The sequence below is a fragment of the Schistocerca gregaria genome, chromosome 1, assembly GCF_023897955.1.
Source record: "Schistocerca gregaria isolate iqSchGreg1 chromosome 1, iqSchGreg1.2, whole genome shotgun sequence".
Lineage (NCBI taxonomy): Eukaryota > Metazoa > Arthropoda > Insecta > Orthoptera > Acrididae > Schistocerca > Schistocerca gregaria.
In genome coordinates, this window is record NC_064920.1 from 486,249,347 (window position 1) to 486,272,136 (window position 22,790).

The 22,790-nt window shown below is 40.5% G+C and overlaps 1 protein-coding gene across 5 annotated transcripts in view; it reads left to right on the forward strand.

Moving 5' to 3' along the window:
• Positions 1-8,118: 8,118 nt before the first annotated feature.
• Positions 8,119-22,790, forward strand: part of LOC126353763 (transcription factor Sp8-like) — a 197,583-nt gene continuing 182,911 nt past the window's right edge. For 3 of the 5 annotated variants that reach the window (XM_050002847.1, XM_050002862.1, XM_050002871.1), the window contains exon 1: positions 8,138-8,342. In XM_050002847.1, the coding sequence (XP_049858804.1) occupies positions 8,283-8,342 (60 nt within the window). In that variant the 5' untranslated portion in view covers positions 8,138-8,282. Of the gene's footprint in view, positions 8,343-22,790 lie in introns of all 5 variants that reach the window. The other 2 variants (XM_050002838.1, XM_050002853.1) reach the window with 1 other exon arrangement.

Here is a 22,790-nt window from a genome sequence, read left to right on the forward strand (position 1 = left end):
CAAGTCCATTTTTGTTCATTCTGAGTTACAGAGTCCTAAAATTAAGTATATATACTTGAATATTTCTGGTATCTCAACTGCAGATTTTTCAGCGCTCATTTAACATTGGGACTCTGTATCTCAGAATGAACAAAAATGGAGTTGTACCACTATTGAAATAAGGCCTTCATATGACTATCGCTTGCGACTTTTGAAATCTGTATGAGACGAGAGTGCAGTGCAGTTGTCAGTGGTAACACAGGAATAACGCCACATACATGTGAATATGACGGATATGCCGGCATGGCATTAGTTTAAGCATTTTTCAACGGAACAGATTTTGCTGCTTGTTCGTAACAACGCAGACGTTTCTTTGACAAGGTCTCTAGACTGACAGAATTCTCAGTACACAATATACAACTCTTAACGCGACTGCCGATATAGTTCCTTTGAAAAAGGACCAGGCATTTCCCTCCATAGTTCTTGTCCCAGCAGAGTAAGTTCTACCTCTAGTGACCTCCTAGTCGACTGTAAGTAAAACCAAATTTTCCCTCTCTTCTAAACAAACAACTGAACGGAATGTCAATGTAGCAGACGTCTTTCTTTTGTTGGCTGATTATAGTTAACAAAAAGCGTAAAAAAATTCAGAATGTACCAACGTTGAAAAATAATAAACAATGTGAAAATTATATATTTTGAGAAATTCCTTAACTTCATTTCAACAAAATGTGTGTGTACTGCGTTTGAGTGACAACAACGATCGTCACGTGGTTCTAATTCCACGTTAACCCTTACAGTATCATTTGGGGGGGGGGGGGGGGTAATTTGCAAATTCTTGTTATCTAGTCAGTTACTTTATATTTTAAAATATTCAAAAAATATTTGCTTAATTAATTCTTCTACGAGATGCCATAGTTTTTTTTAATTATTCAGTTAAGGCTAACCCAAAAATGTAAGGCCTAGGAATAGATGTCACTTCACCGATGAATGTCATATTCAATATATTCAGGTTCATAACCTAAATTACACATCACTGTTGCCTTAAGTAGTACCTTGTGAGTAAAAGTAAGCAATAGTTAACGAAATCTTATTTTTTTTCGGTGGGCATAAAGTACCCTCCCCAACCCCCTCCCGTTGGTAATACCCGTTACTGATAGTATATTGATGATGTTAAGAGTGTGCTAAAAGATATTTTCAGGTTCTGGACAGATCAGTATGTCTTTAAAAAGTATGTTGTTCACAAATAACGAAATCTATTTTTCTTTTCGCTTTTTCAGAACGCGTTAAAGGTACCGCCCCTCCCCCTTTGGCAGTACGGTTTGTGGAAAATGCGTTGGTATTGCTAGCATTAAACTGTGACACAACATCTAACTTCCCTGGGCGATAGCTCGGCCACTTCCGTCGCGTTCATTATCCATTGACGTTTTTTCGATTAGATTTTTGTATACGGTGGAATGTGAAGACGAAGCAAACAGACAGAAGGTAAACTCTAGAGATGGATTAATTGCCTGTATAATAAACACCAAAAAAATCACACTGAGACGTGCTCAGAACAACACACAGTACTGCGAAGGCCGATAGAGGTGTACTGAAGTTCGTGGTAGTGTTTTCGGAAATTTAACCGAAATGATTATAAATGACTCGTCCGCTTCTACTTTAATAAACTGCTTCGGTAAGTTATTGTGTGCTTGTGATAACTTTTGTGTGGTTTACTTTACGCGTTACTCTAGAGATGCTTACAGTTGGACGTATCTTTATGTGACCTGTTCAATCAGGAACAGCACATACTAACGTCTCTGAGAATGTTTACCAAACCCTCAGATACATCTGCTACTTGAATGTAGATCTGCTAAAGGAGAATTCAAATGATTTTAAAGTAGAAAGTTGTGTTCTGTCCTACCACAAATCAAGGTCATTCATCTGTAAGACTCTGCGTGTACGCACAAGCGGTGAAAGGTTAAAATACATCGAGGTGGATCAGTAATAGCAAAGACTGGATAATGTGATCACTGTGGCATTTTATGCTGTACTATCGTGATTCAGATACAAATGATATAACAAGGCTACATGTTGGTCTTTGTCAGGATAGCGTATTGTATAATTCTGCTGAGTTTTTTAATCTCTACATGTGGACTTCGATGACGGACTGAAGGAAGAATGTAGGCCTACGAACAACGCAACAAGTTCTGTTTTTGAAAATAAGACTCTGTGAGTACAACATGAAGTAACCTATGTTTTTTCAACCAAATGGTTGGCTTTTTGCCAAGTAATGCATCATTAATGACTCTTGTAAATTTGCTCATCATAATTGTCCGTGATGTAGATGAAGACGAAATGGGAGATACAATACTGCGTGAAGAGTTTGACAGAGCACTGAGAGACCTGAGTCGAAACAAGGCCCCCGGAGTAGACAACATTCCATTAGAACTACTGACGGCCTTGGGAGAACCAGTCCTGACAAAACTCTACCAGCTGGTGAGCAAGATGTATGAGACAGGCGAAATACCCTCAGACTTCAAGAAGAATATAATAATTCCAATCCCAAAGAAAGCAGTTGCTGACAGATGTGAAAATTACCGAACTATCAGTTTAATAAGCCACGGCTGCAAAATACTAATGCGAATTCTTTACAGACGAATGGAAAAACTGGTAGATGCAGACCTCGGGGAGGATCAGTTTGGATTCCGTCGAAATGTTGGAACACGTGAGGCAATACTGACCTTACGACTTATCTTAGAAGAAAGATTAAGAAAAGGCAAACCTACGTTTCTAGCACTTGTAGACTTAGAGAAAGCTTTTGACAATGTTGACTGGAATACTCATTTTCAAATTCTAAAGGTGGCAGGGGTAAAATACAGGGAGCGAAAGGCTATTTATAATTTGTACAGAAACCAGATGGCAGTCATAAGAGTCGAGGGGCATGAATGGGAAGCAGTGGTTGGGAAAGGAGTGAGACAGTGTTGTAGCCTCTCCCCGATGTTATTCAATCTGTATATTGAGCAAGCAGTAAAGGAAACAAAAGAAAAATTTGGAGTAGGTATTAAAATTCATGGAGACGAAGTAAAAACTTTGAGGTTCGCCGATGACATTGTAATTCTGTCAGAGACGGCAAAGGACTTGGAAGAGCAGTTGAACGGAATGGACAGTGTCTTGAAAGGAGGATATAAGATGAACATTAACAAAAGCAAAACGAGGATGATGGAATGTAGTCGAATTAAGTCGGGTGATGCTGAGGGAATTAGATTAGGAAATGAGACACTTAAAGTAGTAAAGGAGTTTTGCTATTTAGGAAGTAAAATAACTGATGATGGTCGAAGTAGAGAGGATATAAAATGTAGACTGGCAATGGCAAGGAAAGCGTTTCTGAAGAAGAGAAATTTGTTAACATCGAATATAGATTTATGTATCAGGAAGTCGTTTCTGAAAGTATTTGTTTGGAGTGTAGCCATGTATGGAAGTGAAACATGGACGATAAATAGTTGGGACAAGAAGAGAATAGAAGCTTTCGAAATGTGGTGCTACAGAAGAATGCTGAAGATAAGGTGGATAGATCACGTAACTAATGAGGAGGTATTGAATAGGATTGGGGAGAAGAGAAGTTTGTGGCACAACTTGACTAGAAGAAGGGATCGGTTGGTAGGACATGTTTTGAGGCATCAAGGGATCACAAATTTAGCATTGGAGGGCAGCGTGGAGGGTAAAAATCGTAGAGGGAGACCGAGAGATGAGTACACTAAGCAGATTCAGAAGGATGTAGGTTGCAGTAGGTACTGGGAGATGAAGCAGCTTGCACAGGATAGAGTAGCATGGAGAGCTGCATCAAACCAGTCTCATTACTGAAGACAACAACAACAACAATTGTCCGTCACGCGCTATTGTTTCCTCAGCGACTTTAGCTTTGCTAGTCCTTAACTTCGTTAACTTTCAGATAGCGATTTTACACAAATGTAGGGTTTAGCGATTATTCTTTTGGGTGCTACATTATACATACCTTCCCACATTAAAATAATTTTTATTCGCTTTTATCCGTTCAACCACGCATACCTCTCCTGTAAGATCGTTAGAAATGAAATCGAAAATTGTAATAGAGTATACTGCAGTAGCATCAAATATTGGAAATGTCGTCTACATGTATGTTCTCCGTCGAATGTACGTCATTTGAAACTCTCCGTTTGTTCGGAATGAAGAAAAATTAGTTATGCTGTAAGTAATCGTGATATGATAGTACAATACAATCCGAATTGTCACTTAAGAGAATCTCTTACTTGTACCGTGGGAGCAGTACCGCCGTACCTCCTCCAGTTGTGCTGGTATGAATGTAACATTTCTTCTGCGGTGGTGAGAAGGGCTGCGTCATAGTACTATCTGGTAAGCGACCATAAGCATAAATGTCTCGACAATCTTCCCATTCTTGTTACGCAGAAAGGTTCCAGTGTACATTTCTGTATGCCCTTTTAACGTGTTTCAGCTAAAAATTTTGATGTGTGTGTTTGGTGTGTAACTGTCAGCACGGGATATAACGCTTAATATTTTTTCGCTATTCAGCGACATGACACGATCGTTCTACAGCATAGACCATATTTGCGATTCACTATGTACCGCCAAGAGTAGGCCTATCTTCTGACTGTATGTTTTGAGCTAAACTTCACTTGTAACTCTATCCTTCAAAAAAGATAAACCTTTTGCAAAGCAATCTTTATTAATTTAGTTATCACACATCAGATATAGCGAAAAATGCCAATAACAGGTCACTTTTAACAGAATATTATTTTTTCTTTATTGCGTCACAAATACTTAAGACTTACGATCCAATTTCAATTCACTGACATTGGCAGCTTTGTTTGTTCCACTACTGTTTTACCATGTCAAGACATCTCTGCTTCCCGTCCTTCGATCCGTTCACTCCAGCTCTGCTCCTACACTGCAGTGTAGTTCGTACTTCAATTTTGGAGTGTTCCTTACCCTAATCGGTAGAAACGGAATCCTCATAGGGCCGATTCGTTGTCCTTCCGTCCATCTGTCTATATGTCCGACTGTTAAGATTCCTTTGTCTCGGAATCGCTTAGACGGATCAGGTTCAAATTCACGTCGTATGTTAAGGTGGATAATGCCTTGGTATTGTAAAAATTTGAAGCTTCTAGGTCAGTTCAATCAAAAGATACGTAATGGGTACTTCCATTTGACCTAGAGCCATGGAATTTGGCAAAAAGCAAGGTTTCACAGTAAAAAAAGGGAAAAATTACTAAATTGTTAATTTGTAATTATATCAAACGAAAACATATCTTTTGCCATTTGTTATATGACTTCAAACTTAAAATTAAAACATTCTCGAAAATCTTTGTACCCCTGAGACCGATATCTTGGCTGTATGAATGTCGATAACAGGGAAAAATGGTTAATATTTTCGATTCCCGGAATGGATAAACTATATACATAATTAGGTTTTGTTGCAACCCTCAGTGCTCTTTCTCACATCTGGCCAATTTGCATTTTATCGTTTTTACATCTCTTCACCTTCTCGGATCGTCATTGTATTCGAGTCTGTGAAATTAAAAAAGATTTGATGTACTTTTTTGTCATTTTTCAGTGTTCTAACAAATTTCAGAATTGCCTTTTAATAAGTAAATTATCGAGATCAATATTTTAACGTCTCTAAGTTGTTTTTCAATGGTTGGATCGAAGTATTATATAGTCTCTTGTTTCTGCTAATATAGTACACGTGTGATAATCACTTCCAACATTAAAGCCAACTGCATAAGGAGAACATCATGACACTGAGTCTAACGTTACATAGTGGACCTGGTCACTACGCTGGACCACGGAAGGCTACAGGAAGATACACAGGTTAGACATACTGACTTAGAGAAGTACGATGAGAGCCTGAAAATATTTAATTAATAATAAAAAAGAAAAAGATAATTTTAGAATATTTTGAAGGCTTTGTTGTCAAAATTTGTCTGGCAGCTTTCCAGGGTATATCCGTTTCTCGTTGAGAAAGCTGTGTAATTCTGGAGGAAACGCACGTAAAAAAAAGATATATTTGATTTTTAAGTAGTACTCAGCATGGAAATGAAGATCGAGCGAAAAACTTCCGCCAGTAACCAATAAATGACGACAAGCGCTGAAATGATAATCGAAAAAAAATAAACTTCTGTTGTGAAAATGGTTTTCCTCTTGTATCTTATTGCTGCATATTGTTATGTATGTTGACCCATCATTTAGTTTCGTATAGTGGGGTGCAGCATGCCATATTTGCATCCAACACTAACTTGCTATGAATCGTTAGTAAAGAAGACATAATGTTTTGAATGAAACACGTTCCTTAAAAGAATTAATGAACTAATTACAGCTGGAATAACAACAGCTCGACATTTCGTAGCTACCGTTCTGTTAAGTAAAAGCAACTGCTTCTTAATAATTCAAACGGAGACAAAATTATAACACGTAAATCACGTAACAAAAAAATTGGAAAGAAAATAGAGAAAGGTCTCACACAGTACACAGTGTCCTAATTATAGCAATAGGATGGGCACAAAAATATCGAAACAAGAAATATATTTTAAATTAAAAGAAAAGGTGGACACATTTGTGCAAACAGAGGTCGATTCATGGGCAAGTAAGAAGAATGGATGGACGCAACTCATTTTCAGCAGCTTTGGCTCAAAATCGAAAACAATAATGCCATTGAACGTAGACGTTAAGACAGGTCCAGATGAGCAGTGTCCTCCCCGAGTGCTGAATGCCACTCAAGGCAAGTATCAGTGCTGCCCATGAAGTGAGCATCCATCAGAAAATCGTCAAAATAACAGTAAATAATAATACTAAGAATAATAGCAATGTATTTCATAAAGTTTGGTTTATGTAAAGAAACGAAAGTAACGAAATTTATATATAAAATGTAAAATTAGTTCCATCTTACTTTTTTAGGATAAATGATCATAAATTAATAAATTCTGAATTACTTAAATGTTTTAACTATATACCTCCGACCGTACCGTTTTTTTCTGCGGTTATTGTTGGTGTTAAGTATATTATGTTCTGTCTAAAAATACTCGTCTTCTTGCAGTATGGGCCATGTAACCTAAAAGGTTCGACCTCTCTGAACTAGAGGATATGGATGTTTTCACCCGGTTGACGCGCAAAATTTTCCAATGCGTTTGAATTCCTAACGAACCACACTGCTGAGATCATCGGTCCCTAGACTTCCACACTACTGAAACTAACTTATGCTAAGAACAATACACGGATCAATGGGCGAGGGAGGACTCGAACCTCCAGCGGTAGCAGCTGCGCAATCCATGACATGGCGCCTTAAACCGCGCAGCCACTCGGCGCGTCGATGCGCAAAACCGTGGCTCGTTCAGAACAGCTGTGCAGACGTTTAGGACTTACCGAGGTGAACAACAGATGCAAAAGGTCAGCAGAACATCGAGTGTATTGATAAAAGAAACATCTATCGTAAAGGAAAAAGAGAAAACTGAGAAAAGTGGTCATTGCAAGGCCGACTAGCGAAGTAAATAAAGAAATAAAAAAACTAAACATGTAAGAGCAATTATTCTGAAGTCCTTAAATTCTGGGTTATAGTAGTTGCAGCAATAGTTGTGGGTAGCATTTGTTTGCTTGAACTGAGACCGTGGATCGAGAATTTAGCAGCAAAGGAGCGACAACAGACCCTCTGCTCTTTCCGCTTGCAAGAGACCTGCAGTAATAAAATGTAGGTTACCGAGGCGCAGAGAAAACCAACGTGTTCCGTTTCAGTATCCGCGCACTCCAAACTCTGCTCCCTCCTAACGTTTCCCAGTCCTGCCGCAAGATGCCTCTTCCACCCGCTGACTTTTGATTACACCTCCGAGGAGGAGGAGGTGGAGAAGAAGGAACAAGGAAAAAACGACGACGAAGAAGACGAAGAAGGCGCACAAAAAAGTGCCGGCTCGGCCCCCCCACCAGTGCGGACAGATGATGCCACCGCGACTGGGGGGCGTGGCCGACGATTAGCCAGGGCCACGCCGATTGGCGGCAGCCCGCCCCTACTACCGCTCGCGCGACCGGCTCTCCTCGCCGCCTGTTAGGGTAGGCGGGTGGGGGCCGGGCCCGTGGGTGGGGAGGGGCGGGGAGGGGCGGCGGCGCCCACAACGCTGGACAGTGTAGTTTGTGCCGGCTAGCGAGAGGGACGTGTTTCGCCCGTCTGGTCGCGCGCTCACTTTGCGACCTGCGCCGTCCTCGACTGTGGAGACCCAGCCGGCCGTGCTTGCTACCCGCCGGCACCAGGAGCGAGGTGCGCGCCGCGACGGAGCCGCGCCGCGATGCTCACAGACGTGACGCCGTCCGTGGGCCGGCCGCCCGGCCAGCTATACGCACAGACCGTAAGTACCGGCAACTCCTAGGCCACCTAGTGCACTTCTCTAGTTGCTCTCGTGAAGTATGTCGTCCTTTCCGTAACGCCTGTTCCGTATCACTACTTCCGAAAACGGTATTTCGCACTAGTGTAGCTTACACAAGTGTCTACTCCTCATTCTACCCAATTCCAACTTGTTCCAGACTGTTGAGGTGCATTTACAACGGCTAGTGATAACTTCCAATTTGCTGATACGTTTCTTCTCTGTTTACCATATCGGCTTAGCTATTTGGACTAATTTCTTGTAGGACCCTTGACATCTGCAAGTGAAGATCATTATTTGTTCTTACAACCAATTGTAGAAGTCTAACGTTTTCCTAGAAAACAGCAATTTTTTTCCATGTCTACATACGTGAGCACTGTAAAGCCGACGGAACAACAACTATTCCGTGCAAGCATACGTGTCCGCGGCCATTGAAACAGTCAATAAAATTCTTCTGAGTCTGTGACCGCAGTGTCAATGTGCAAAACACCCACCGTTTCTGCCACTACTGCAACTAGCTTCCTCAGGCTTCTTTCTTTTTCCTCCTAAAATCAGTTTTATGGAACAAATATTTTGGCAAGGCCGTAGTGCAGTACAGTAAAAGTCTCTGAAAGTTTGTAGAAACGTCTTCATTTCCCTACATCTCTTTCTTCCCACTGCTTTCAAAGAGGGTATTTGGCTCCGGGGCATTTTATGTATACTTGTCATTCTTCGCGATCCAAACATAACGGAGTCAGTCGTCGGCAATTCAAGGCCATCGAGCTGTGTATACATATGATGCGAATAGTTTCAAATTTCATGATATAGGCCTATTCTTTTTGGGTTAGCAGATGAATAACAACCACCACTTGAACTGGCATTTCCACAAGATGACGATTTTCATTTGTCCTTAACAATTAGCAGCAGAAATCTATCTCGCTCCTACAGTCAATTTGTTCGCTTCTGTTTTCACACGCTGTCTCTAAAATCGACGGAATAACATACATTCACGTCTATCCCTTGACTGTAAGTGCGACCAAATTGTAAAGCGCCTAGTCCAGTTAAGTAACGCCGCTTTCCAAGTTCATGCATCCGTGGTCAGTACCCCACACCTGTTTCTTTCCATTACTTTCGTAGTTTTTGCCAGTAGGATATTTTACGTAAATGCCTACTCACCATGTTCAGTTCCGATACGATGGAACGAATCGTCGGCAATTCAAAACCAACAAGCTACATAGGCTACACAAATGTTGTAGATAGCTTTTACTTTTCCCAGGTTAACAGCCGAATAAAGATGTCAGATATGAATTCGTCATCTTCGGGCAAACACGTCTATTTTTCCTTTCAAAAAACAATGTTCTTGGGGTAAAAACTATTTTTTCCGCCTGTTTATTGACACGTGGGGAATGTACGGCTGAAGGAAAGATCGCATATTCAAGTCTTAAACAGGAGATCATACGCCTGGATGAGAACAACCATTGAACTTTTAGTATGAGTGGAAATAGCCATGTCGGTTCTGTAGGGACACTTTCGTCCCCATTTATGCCGTTTACTTTCGCGGACGAGCGCGCTTCACAAATGACGAGCACGCCAGCTGTGACGGCTCAAACTAAAATTCTTGTTCCCGAATCAGGGTCGTCTGGGAACTGTTGGTTTTCGTAGATGAGGTCCAGTTAGTTTTGTTAACAACTTGTTGGCGATATCTGGAGCCAGAATATTCACCCACGTACCTTTAAGAACGTCGCAAGGGCCTTATGTGAAGGCCGTGTACTCGGAAACAATGTACAATTCACGACATTTGCGTAATTATAGAAAAGAACACTTCGTATTTCCGTCAATAATGTATCACCTGACGCGGTTGTCGAGTCTTCCGATCTGAAACTGAAAGTCTTGTAAGTAGTCGGCAGAGTGTCTGTTTTGCTTCTGACATCTGTTTAACTTGTCCCAACTAGCTAAGTAAATATATACTTGTGTTTACTGCAATTAAGACATTAAAGGCAGTGTTAACCAGCCACCGTCTTGAGAGATTTAGGGTCGCTGCGACAAAGTTTATTTTCACACTTTTTCGAAAACTTTCGATGTTATATCTCTGCCATTTGAGGAGAAGTTTCTATGTAACCCAACTTGACACGTTCTTCTTTTGTGTTGCAATTTTTGTTTTCAAGTCGTTTCTTCGTGATTGGCTTAAGCTTTACTAACTACGTGTCTCCGACATGGTTCCGCTGTCACACTCAAGTCGCTACAATTTCGTATCTGCTTTTCACTGCCCAATACTGGTTTTTAACTGTTAGTCCATGAACGTGTTCATTTCTTGCGTAGTCCTTTCTTCGTTCTGCACAAAGTGATACAATTTGGCCATTTGTACATCTTTATCGCTCGTATGATTTCACAGTGCATATGCAGCGGTCCGGTTTCGATGCTTGAGATCAATTTCCAGTTTATTACTCTCATTCACCTACTCATAGCCTCTATATTAACTCGCAGTATTAAATCATAACTAAGAAGTAGACACTTTGAGAGCATATAGTGCGCAGTTTTCCTTTATATGCACCTGTAAGTCAGGTCTCCTTCATTTGAATTTACGGTATGTAAAGTGTAGAATATAATTTGGATAAGATGTTGAGGAACAGTCGTTGACAACTGTTTGATTTTGCTCTGGCTTGCCCACAGAAAAGCAACAAATGCGAAATTGGATTTCCGAGTATGTACTTATTTTTGTTTGTCCACGTTTTCTGTTATCATCACTTGCTCAACAGTCGATAGTGAAATTCAGTTACGCCTAATGTTTTTCGATGTTTGTGAAACGAAGTTATCATTATGAGCGGTGTGAAACTGCATTAGATTTCCAAAACTCTTTTGTATTACAAAGGCTTCATAAACAGTTGCATATATTAGTAGAGTTTCGGGATTTGTACTTACAATTTTTTGGCAACGTCTTGTTGCTCCATTAACACACCTTGTCATAGTTCGTCTACAACAATGATTTGCTGTATAACCACTCAGCTATACTTTTTACATCTAATGCACCACAAAATTTGCAAGAACTTTTGTTCTGCTCTACATAGTTCCCCTAATCAATTAAGAAAAATTAGGTTTCAATCGCGAAAAGAAACTCGTTTCAGATGGTACCGGAAGTTGTAGAGTAATGTCATAGAAAATACACATGAGCAAGTATTAGCACTTTTACATCTAAGTATTTAGAGAAACCTTTTAACGTCGTTTCGGCAAAATCTGTGTCGATAGTATGTGAGTGCTCGTTCCGTTGTATCAACGATATCGCTTGATGGTCCTGTGTTACTGCAGGAGCGATATTTTATTCTGCCCAGTACTTTCATTGACAGATCGGTTCAGTGTGGGTCTCCTGTACGTATCTAGTCTACGAATCAGTATAAAGTGTGTTGTAGATGGTGCTTGTTAGTGTAGTATATTTCAAGTAGCGTTTGTAGTATGGTAGTATCTGCAAACAATGATTGCTGGTGTACCACTATGCCCTGACTGCTATTTTTAGTCTAGTGTTATCTTCACGATCTCTGAGGGTCTGAATGTAAAAGATTGTTATAAGCTAATTTTCGCTAGATGTACTGCGTCTTTCGTAGAAGGTTTTTCAGTTAAGATTGATTACGTCCTTATCATCTTTTCAGGTAGCTCTACGTCGTATAAAAATTACAGATGACAGATTACTGCAACTTTATTCAGCGTAATATGTCATTCGTATTTTGCTCCTACGTAACAGTTGTGACGTTATGATAATTGCTATATGCCAGAGAGGTGTCAATAAAGATTTTATATTCGGTGGATTCTGGTTATTTAGCGATGTAAGGCAGGATGTCTTCAATTAAGGCCGACCTTGTATCGCAAGGGAACGTTAAGATGTACCAGTATTTTTGTTAGGTATGTTTTTTCACCAATAAAAAATCCTATGACTATTGACTGATCCGCTTTTTATATGCGCTCATTGTTTTTCGTCGTCCTCACACATGGGAACCGACACACCCGAACAGAGTACTGAGAGAATGTGCCGCTGACATGTTTTGTTAGTCATGTCATCCGTTGACATTCTGCAGCTTGCCAATGTCCTACTAATAATTCGAGTCCTGTCAAAGCCTACCACATACTTTACCCCCAAGTGTGGTTCATGATCATTCCATCTAATGCATTTACACGTTGATGCTGCAATGTATGTGTATATTTGTGTGACGCGAGTTATTATATTTATAAGTCATTAGCATGTAGTCTTCTCGGCAACGTCTCTTACAAAATCTTTCTGGGTGTACGCGTCATCTTATAATAGCAAAAATTAAACCCCACTATTAGGCCCAGAGGATCGCGCTAAGCCGACCGGCCGCAGTGCTTATCTCTGCCATATGGTGTCATTCGGATGCGGTCTGGACTAGTATGGGGTTAGCACACGGCTTTCGCAATCATTATCGGCTTTCCAGACCTTGAACCTCTATTTCTCGTTCAAATAGCTCTTCCAATGGCATCACCAATCTGGGGTGGAGTCCACTCTAGTAACAGTCTTCGCACCAAGGAGACACCTCTGGCAGTACTGGAGATTGATCGCTGGACTTCAACGTGGCAGTGAGACGTACTGAGAACTCAGCTGTGGAGGTGGACAAATGCTTTCAGCAGAAAAGAACAAAAAAAAAAAAAAAAGAAAACAGCGTTTCGGCCATTCGCATTTTGCAGGGAGTAGATTAATATTTCATTATTCTATACGAGGGTTTCCCAAATTGTGTTTCACGGAACGCTGGTGATCCATGAGAAGTTTGTAAGTGCCCCGGAAAAACCGTTCGTAACATGGTTTTTCTCTGGAAGCCTTCTTATTTGTTTAAAAAAGTTGCTATGTTTTCTGTGCTATTAGTTACGATGTAAAACTGAAGTAATCACTCAATTAAAAAAGTTTTTTTTCGGTTTTATAAATTTTATGTGTTCTATTGACTCTCAAAATAAAGAAGATGCTCCATCGAAGTGCAGAATTTTCAGAGTGTTCCATCAATGGAAAATTTTGGGAACCCCTGGTGTGTACCTTAGGCAGCCGTAATCTTCCTGAAACGTCGGTTATTTTAACGTTACCATTTTTATTCGGCTGCCTTCGCGACTGTGTAAGACTTTTCTGCGCACCGCTACTGGCTGATCCCCTCGGACGCAGCGACGCATTAATTGGCGGCCGACTGACCAAACACCCGCCCTACATACCTTTTTTTTTGCTTTGCGGCCCAGCCGCGTTGCGTGCAAACCGCTGGCTGGCTGCCGGGGGCCCACATCCTGGCGCGGCATATGGCGGCTATTGAGAAATTAAGTCCCTTCCCCATTGTGCGGCCCGTAAGTGTATATCGCACGTCAGGTGCCACAGTCGCTAATGGACCCGACGGGCCCTTCCGAAGACTGCCTCCTCTATTTGTTTAGTCTCGGCGCTCTTCTATCGGTCTTTTATTTTCGCTCCGCGCGGCTGGCGCCAGCTTTTAGTTTGCTGGAGAGCCGCGAGTGGCGGCGGCGGCGAGGGCCCTTTTGTCGGGCGTCCCGCTGCGCACCCGTGTCCGGCGGGCGAAAACGCCGCACCAGCCGGACAGCCATCCCTCTGCCCTCTGCTCTTTTCTGCGCACCGCAATCCTATTTTTTCCCCTCTTCAGCCGTGTTTTTTTTTTAAGTGTCTGTCTGCGCGGAGCCGCTTAACCTCTTAGGACTGCCCGAGGCGCGGAGCACAAAAGCTACTTACACGGGCGCGGCTAATCCGGCGGAAAGTTTGCAGAGGTGCCTGAATGGCCCGCGGGCGCCCGCTGCGTCGCATTGTGGAAGACTGGCGGGGGTCGCACGGCCGCACACGGCTGCCCCGAGCCCAGCTCGTGCCACATCGCGCGCCCCCATGAAAACACTCCTTGCAAATATTATGTACACCCGGGTGTCGGGGAAAAAGAAACCTGAAAAGAAGGTCAGAACTGTGTAGATAGCATATTGCAGGAAAATGCTGTACCAACAAGTTTTCTGCTATCAGTAGCTGTTTATTCATATCCACGGCGCGTTTCGAAGGTTTAAACCTACATCATCAGGTGGATTTACTGGTGTTAGTATGACATATGTGTGTCAGACCATCTCCATTTTAAAAATATGACAGTTTACATGTGATGTGTTATGACACAGAAAGGAGCCTGTAACTACTGGAGTCAGTGCCACACGTTACCCCAAAATCGTAACACAACACATACACACACATACACATGTCGTACTAACACATGTAAATCCACCTGATGATGGAGGTTTAAACCTTCTAAACGCGTCATGGATGCAAATGAAAGGTCACTGGTGACCATAAACTTGTTGTTTCAGTCGACTATCAATAACAGAAGCTTTACACGACTTAGTACTTTACAAATGAGTTAATTTCTTAAGTATCTGACGTTAATCATGTGCATTATTATTATTGTTATTATTATAACTCTGAACGAAAAGCACATGACGCAGGTGTAACATTTTACAGTATGCATTATTTTGGAAATAGGTTTTTGGCTGTTACACCATCATCAATTACAAATATGAGTAACTGCGAAATTTTGGTGGGATCAAAGATTTCAAATAAAGCGCATTTGCAGTGCATGTCAGTTGGTTTTTATAAACAATGTCAGTAAGCCCCGTCTTGCAACTCCCAAATATTGAAGAAAAGAAATTTCTAAAAAGTTTACCCTGAAGCTGCTAAATACTTACTGGCCGACTGGTTACGGCTTTGCCTATTATCACAAGCCATGTATTTAGGATACATTTGATGTGGACAGTATACCATCACACTTACAAGTATCACCGATCTTCATTATCCAGAATATTGTGATCCAGTCTGTGGAAGTCCATCTTCATAAAGAGTGTTTACGGCACCTCCGCTGTTCAATATAAAATGTCAAATCAAAAATGCTGTCAGTCTTTTATAAATCCAGTTGCATTTTATTTTTGCTATCAGTTTCAACGTTACATTATGCCATTTTGAGGCCCCCTCACCGACGTGTAGGAAGAAACCCACCTCTTGTGCAATCGAAATAGCGGACAGCATAGAATCAATGGTATTCATGGACTTCTTTTTGACAACGCGATCCCTTCGTTCATTAGTTTCAGACCAATGGCTGTATGCTGGACACTATTTCGATAGTAAAAGAGGTGCGATTCTTCCTACAACTTGGTCTGTGGGCCTCAAACCGGCAGAGTATAAAGCGGAAACTGGTGGGAAAAATAAAATAAAGTTGGAAATATAGACGGCTTAAGGTGTTTCTGATTCGACATTTTGTTGTTATCTATGTGACAACCATATTTTATATACAGTGATTAATTTGTTCTCATTGGATTACATCGTTTATCACGCTGACTTATTTATCATAGATGTTATAGTTATTTTGAAAGATGTTCATGTAAAGTTAACGTAATTTTGACATGTCTTATTTCGAAGTTGTCTAATTCTAACAGATACTGATGCAAGGCTACGATAAATTTTTCAGCGTCACACACAGTGTAGTTCACTGAGAATAAATTTTCCATTGTATATAAAATATCGTTGTTAAGTGAATCAGATAATGCTAAATAATGAAGATCAGAGATACATTTCATTGTAATAACATAAACAGAACTGTCCATGTCAAACATATCCTAAATACAGCACACTTGGCTTGTGAAATTGGGCAAAGACAGAAACTAGTCAGACGATAAATAATTAGCAACTTTGGTGTAAACTTGTAAAAAAATGTCCTTTCTTCAACCATTTGGCTTTGAAAGATGACAACTGTTTATGTTTGATTTAGGACTAAAGCGAGAGAGAATTATTTCAGTTGAATATGAAGTAAAACGACTTACTTGAAATAAAACATGTGACAGATTAAATAAGGAACTACATGACAAATCACAACAACTATTTTGGGAAGAAAAATAATCTGAACATTATATCTACAGTAGACTTTGGCGGTATGTTCAGTACAGTAGAGGGGGGGGGGGGGAGGACAGGGTGACGTGGCGGAGGGGCGGGGGGGGGGGGGGCAGGGAAAAGTGACAGAATAACATAGTCTTGTCTTTAACAAGTCGAGTATTAGAAGCTGGAAAATATTACAGCTGAGACTAAATAGGCAAGTGAAAGAACTATAATTAAACGAAATAATTTTTCTTAATAGTGCTTGCGTAACTAAAGCAGCTGAAACAACTAAAATGGGGCGTATGAGTGGGAGGCGTAACTTACAAAATTGTTTGGGTGGGATTATTAGCAACATCTGCAGTTAGAAGTGGTGAGTAAGGTAACTGTGTTTGATCATTCAGTGCAAGTGACTTTCTTTTTACAATCGTATTAACCAACTAGGATCACATTAACAACTTCAGCTCCTCTTCTTCCTTTGTTGTTATTTTCTATTTTTCCAGTATTCCATCATTTTCTCTCCATGAAGTCTCTTCCTTTCTTCTGTCCATGTGGTTCCCGATTTTTTATTTCTTCTGCTTTGAAAGCCTTCCAAATTTAGTATTTTATTTTTAAAACGGTTTCTTTCCGCTATTTCTTATTCTTTGACGTTATTTCTTTCTAGTGACATTTATTAATTTCCATTATTTCAAGGTAGTTCATCTTCCACCCTTCCTGAATGTTACGTAAGAGCTCATGCTGCACAATGTAACTGTGGCCTTGTTGAAGCAGGTGATCTGCGAAAGCAGAGACTCCTTTTATAAGTCTCCGGCTTAGTTTTATCAGTTGCGGATTATTCTCTTGATGAGTACAATCTGGATAATGTGTGCTCCGTTTCAGGAGAAGCTAGTTTTTCGCGTATCACAATGTTTATTACGTCATATCTCCTGAACTATGTGTCGTGTAATGACATAATCTTGCAGGTACATTCATTCGAATCTGTTAATACTGTCTGCAAAATTTGTTGCGAGTAGAGCTGATAGTACAGAAATAATAAAATACAATGTCATGACTGATAGCGAAGTTTTACAGCATGCAGATCAAAAACGTAGTAAGTAATAAACATTTTTACTTTAATTGTGCGGGAAAAATTTGCAAAGGAATTTGAAGTATGCGTAAAGCTTGTTGAAAACTGCTAAGTTCTCTTATTTTCGAATAATCGATGAATGGAATCTAGGTAATTTGCGCGCCGTATGTTATGCTGTCTGGATACGTGCTCACAATTCTAACTGGAATACTTGGCTTATTGTGTTAAACCTTTAAGATAGGATTATATCTCTTAGTGAGTAGATCAGAACAGCATTTTAAATGTTTGAATTCAGTCGATAAGTGTACGAAATATTAAAAATCAAGCTTTTGTTGCCCCTGGCAGCAATCAGATAGGCAACCTGCTATTGCAGTGTGCATCGTTTGAGCCTTACAGTAACATAGATGCAGCAGCGCTGAACAAAAGGTGACATATGAGGTAGATAAAGTGAAGGAAGTCGCCTATTCTGATACACAAAAGCGACGCGCGTGAAGTGACACGTAATAAATGACTGGCGTTAATTAGTTTTCCGATAATAACTGTAAATCAACTTGCTTTTTGCAAGGATAATATAAGATAAAAACAAAGGTTTCATGTTTATTACTCTACCGCAAGAATACTAATTGGAACACTAAATAAAGAATACAAATTTTGTCAGGGATTTATAGATAACAGTATAATGCGTTAGAGCAGTTCCGTAAACGAGAAAAAGCCTTGAGTATAATTTCGTAAAAGAAGTGAAGGGGTAGGAGACTTTTTCTTGCTGTGCTTTTGATTGGAGTACTTTTTGGAAAATTCTGGTTCAACTAGTCAAATAGACCTCGAGCCAATCACACATTTGCAGTGGTACTCCGTATGTATCATGGTTAGTACGATGTGGTACAGTATCGAGCTGGTTTAGTTGTAGACATGTTTTGAAGTCGCATCTCTGCCATTCACACATTCTCGTATGCTTCTCACAAAATACCACAGATGATAATGAGTTAGCATCAGTTAGTAGCTTGTCATCTGAGAAGTAAGTTAATAAATTTACATATTCTTAGCATGACATTATTCTGGTTTTGTATTAAGAAATACTTCAATGACCATAGAGGGTCACACCTCGAATGTCTGTTTGTAAGCCAGGGTACCTTTCGCCGAAAGTTTCAGTTGGGGGCGGCATTCTGTTGCATATCTCAGACCTTTGAGAGAGGTCACCAGCCAGAAAAATGCACATCGACAAACTATGGTGAAATAGAAACTGTGGTACCATATCTCACTTACGTGATTCTGGCAATTGTACGTAAATAAAAATGTCATCCCTGGAAATGCTCTTCCATAAAAATCTAAGACTTATGATCCAGATTAACACTATTTCGAACAGCAGAACCACAATTTGGCACGTTCACTACTTTTAAGAAACTATGCAGGAGCCTTTAACCCGTTTACCGACACTTTTCTAACCTATTACAAAGGTGTCTAGTCTTCTTTGACGTAACTTACATGCTTTATTTCGTGCCTCAGTATTTCAGCAAAGTGCTACTAGTATGAAAGCTCTGATTTTATCTTTTTTTGCTAGAAGTAAGTTGTTTCACACTGTTGCCGGAAAACCAGTCAACGCCATTCGTATACGATTTTGTTACTCATTTACGGTCGTCGGATTTGCGCATCAGAATGGGCGATGTCATGTACTTTATCTACCTCATATATTCTCTTCAATACTTCAGCGCTACAGTAGCATTTTTACTCCATCTCAGTGTTACTAAACCCGTACTGTTAACAAACTCAACACACCACTTTGGATTTATTATTCAGCATTTTTATAGCAACTGCTTACAGTAACAGAAATATCAGAATATTTCAAGTTGTTTATGATAAATATCCGGATTTTTTAATTAGACGAATGAGCTACTTCTTTAGGTGCACCTGTCAGCTATTGACTATGGTGGACACAGGCGGAATGTCGATCCAATGCATACGCGTCGACCTAAATGACTGAAAAAATTGTCTCTTGGCTAAGAGTCTGTTTGAGAGTGACAGGATACTAAATAATTGGATAATTTTAAATCTGTTACGCTATAAGTATAGTTTATTGCTAACGTATGGAATTCCATTCTCCAGTGTCAGTATCGAAATTGTGCATATCAGGTAACCACAGCTGATACAAACCTCTGGTATTATATCGACTATGATATATTTGACCATGATGATGATACTTATCATGAAGATAGCGGGAGTGCTGTTCTAAATCTGATATGGAGTTCAGTTAAGCTGTGGTTGAAGCATTTACCGGTATTCACCGAGAGCGGAGTTCTTCGTCCAGCAATCAGAATTAAAGTCTCCCATTGATTTATTAAAATTAGCACCTAAATCTTCTCTTCTACATCTACGTCTGTAGTCTGCAAAACTCTCCAAGCATAGAGGCAGAGAGATTTGGTACTGTGTTATAATTTAGTATTTCTTTCCATCCCATTCACGAATGTGGTATGAGAAGAGTGACTATTAACAATCACTTTCTCCAGCTACTTTTCTTTCCATTGCTATTCCAGGAGCAATCTGGGGAGTTTTCCAGGTCACACTCAGGTGGAGATCGGGGTTTTCTAAGTAGGACTTCACAAGGTGTAAGCCCCTTTGTTTTCGTCCACAAGTACAAATTTTGCTGTTATTTCATCATACCCTACCGCTAACAGAACGAGCCTGCCATCATTAATCCTGCTGATCTTTGTGAAGCGGGGGTTGCCCAGACACTGAATTACATTCCGGGTAAAGGGTTAAGGCGACTGTCGAGATGGTGTACTTGGAAAAAGAACAAGGCCGATATCCTCTCACTAAATCGAAATACCTTCTCTCATGACCTCGTCGTAGATGGGGCGCTGTTTGTATGACATGGTTGTCCCCAATCATGCTGCCGAAGAATACCTCGTTTTAAGGTCATTTAGCAACAACTCTTCCTCTACACGAAGAGATGGTTGTCAGTCTCCCTTGTGTACTTGTTACATTGTAAACGTGTACTGTTCTGTGTATTTACCATAGCAGCTATACTGATAAACGCATCGACGGCGGTGACACAGTGGTTAAGACACTGGACTCTCACTGAGGAGGAAGGGGCTCAGATCCACATTTGTTCGCACAAGTGATATGCCACGAAGTCTGCTGTGAAAATTTTCACTGCTGTGAATGTGATTTTGCAGGAAGAGAGGTAATTCGAATATTGGGAAAAATAAATAATAATTATATGTTTACACTGTAATGAGCCGCTGGAGACAACGGGTCTTTTATACCAAAGTCGAACATTTCTTGCAGGTTACCTTCAACAGTAGTAATGTAATTTTTGATACACATGACACAGAATTACGTTAATAACATTTTTACTGAAAATGGTTTCGGTAATAAACCATACCAGCTTCTCGGTATACGAATTAAAGAAAACAAAACAAAAACAAATTACAGAAAAATACGAAAATACATCATTAGCATGTAGGCAGTGTAAGAAATGATACTTGCACACTGCCACCCCCTTTACAGACATGGAAAACCACATAATAGATACAAATATACGGGGTTAACGATAATACAGAAAGGCAAAAAGGCAAAAAGTTAGTTAAACGGGAGAGGTGTGACTTATTAGAACCGCAGATATAAGCTGATCGTCATGCAGTAAACGCATGTTACAGAGTGACAACAGGAGAAAGTGTAGATGTAACATCGGTTACTTCATTCATGCAATTTCACAATATTATTTGACATGTTGCATTGTTATGAAGCTGCATGTATGAGTTAACATGAGTTATATCTATGCTTCGTTGATTTCTTGTAGCAACCATCTTAGGTTCTCACCCCATAGCGTGTACATACTATATGACGATCAGATGTTATCTGCTGTTCTAACAGGCCAAATCTTCTTCCGCATTAGGACACTTGTTTCCTTGCTGTATGTGCCTAACTGTGAAACTTTTATATTTATAATATGGTTTTCCATGTCTGTAAGTGATGCGACATACGAGTAATACTGATCATGTAGTAAGCATCATTTCAAGTACCAGCTATAAGCAAATGCTGTATTTTCGTATTTTCCTTTGTTTGGACTGATGTAGATACGAGGAGATGGTATATTGTATTGCCCCGAAACCGGCTGTAGTAAAAGGTTGTTATATATAGGGAAACATTCCACGTGCCACGTGGGAAAAATATATCTAAAAGCAAAGTTGATGTAACTTACCACACGAAAGCGTTGGTACGTTGATAGAGACACTAACAAACACAAACACACTCACAGAATTCAAGCTTTCGCAACCCACGGTTGCTTCATCAGGAGAGAGGGAAGGCGTAGGATAGACGAAAGGATGTGGGTTTTAAGGTAGAGGGTAAGGAGTCATTCCAATCCCGGGAGCGGAAAAGACGTACCTTAGTAAGTCTGTATATGTGCGGTTGGATATGTGTGTGTGTGTGTACCAGTATATACCTGTCCCTTTTTCCCCCTAAGGTAAGTCTTTCCGCTCCCGGGATTGGAATGACTCCTTATCCTCTCCCTTAAAACCCACATCCTTTCGTCTTTCCTATGCCTTCCCTCTTTCCTGATGAAGCAACTGTGGGTTTGCGAAAGCTTGAATTTTGTGTGTGTGTGTTTGTTAGCGTCTCTATCAACGTAACAACGCTTTCGTGTGGTAAGTTACATCAACTTTGTACAAAAAGGTACTGCCAAACTTTCAGGGAACATTCCTCACACACAAATAAAGAAAATATGTTATGTGGACATGTGTCCGGAAACGCTTAACTTCCATGTTAGAGCTCATTTTAGTTTCGTCAGTATGTACTCCAACGTGATGAAATTGTAAATTTTCACAATCAACATGTGTGGGCTGACGAGAATCCGCACGCAGTTGTGCAGTCACGTCATAAACACAGATTTTCTGTGAATGTTTAGGAAGGCATTGTTGGTGATGTCTTGATTGGGCCCCATGTTCTTCCACCTACGCTCAATGGAGCACGTTATCATGATTTCATACGGGATACTCTACCTGTGGTGCTAGAACATGTGCCTTTACAAGTACGACACAACATGTGGTTTACGCACGATGGAGCTCCTGCACATTTCAGTCGAAGTGTTCGTACGCTTCTCAAGAACAGATTCGGTGACCGATGGATTGGTAGAGGCGGACCAACTCCGTGGCCTCCACTCTCTCCTGACCTCAACCCTCTCGACTTTCATTTATGGGGGCATTTGAAAGCTCTTGTCTACGCAACCGCGGTACCAAATGTAGAGACTCTTTGTGCTCGTATTGTGGATGGCTGTGATACAACACGCCATTCTCCAAGGCTGCATCAGCGCATCAGGGATTCCATGCGACGGAGGGTGGATGCATGTATCCTCGTTAAAGGAGGACAATTTGAACATTTCCTGTAACAAAGTGTTTGAAATCACGCTGGTACGTTCTGTTGCTGTGTATTTCCATTCCATGATTAATGTGATTTGAAAAGAAGTAATAAAATGAGCTCTAACGTGGAAAGCAAGTGTTTCCGGATACATGTC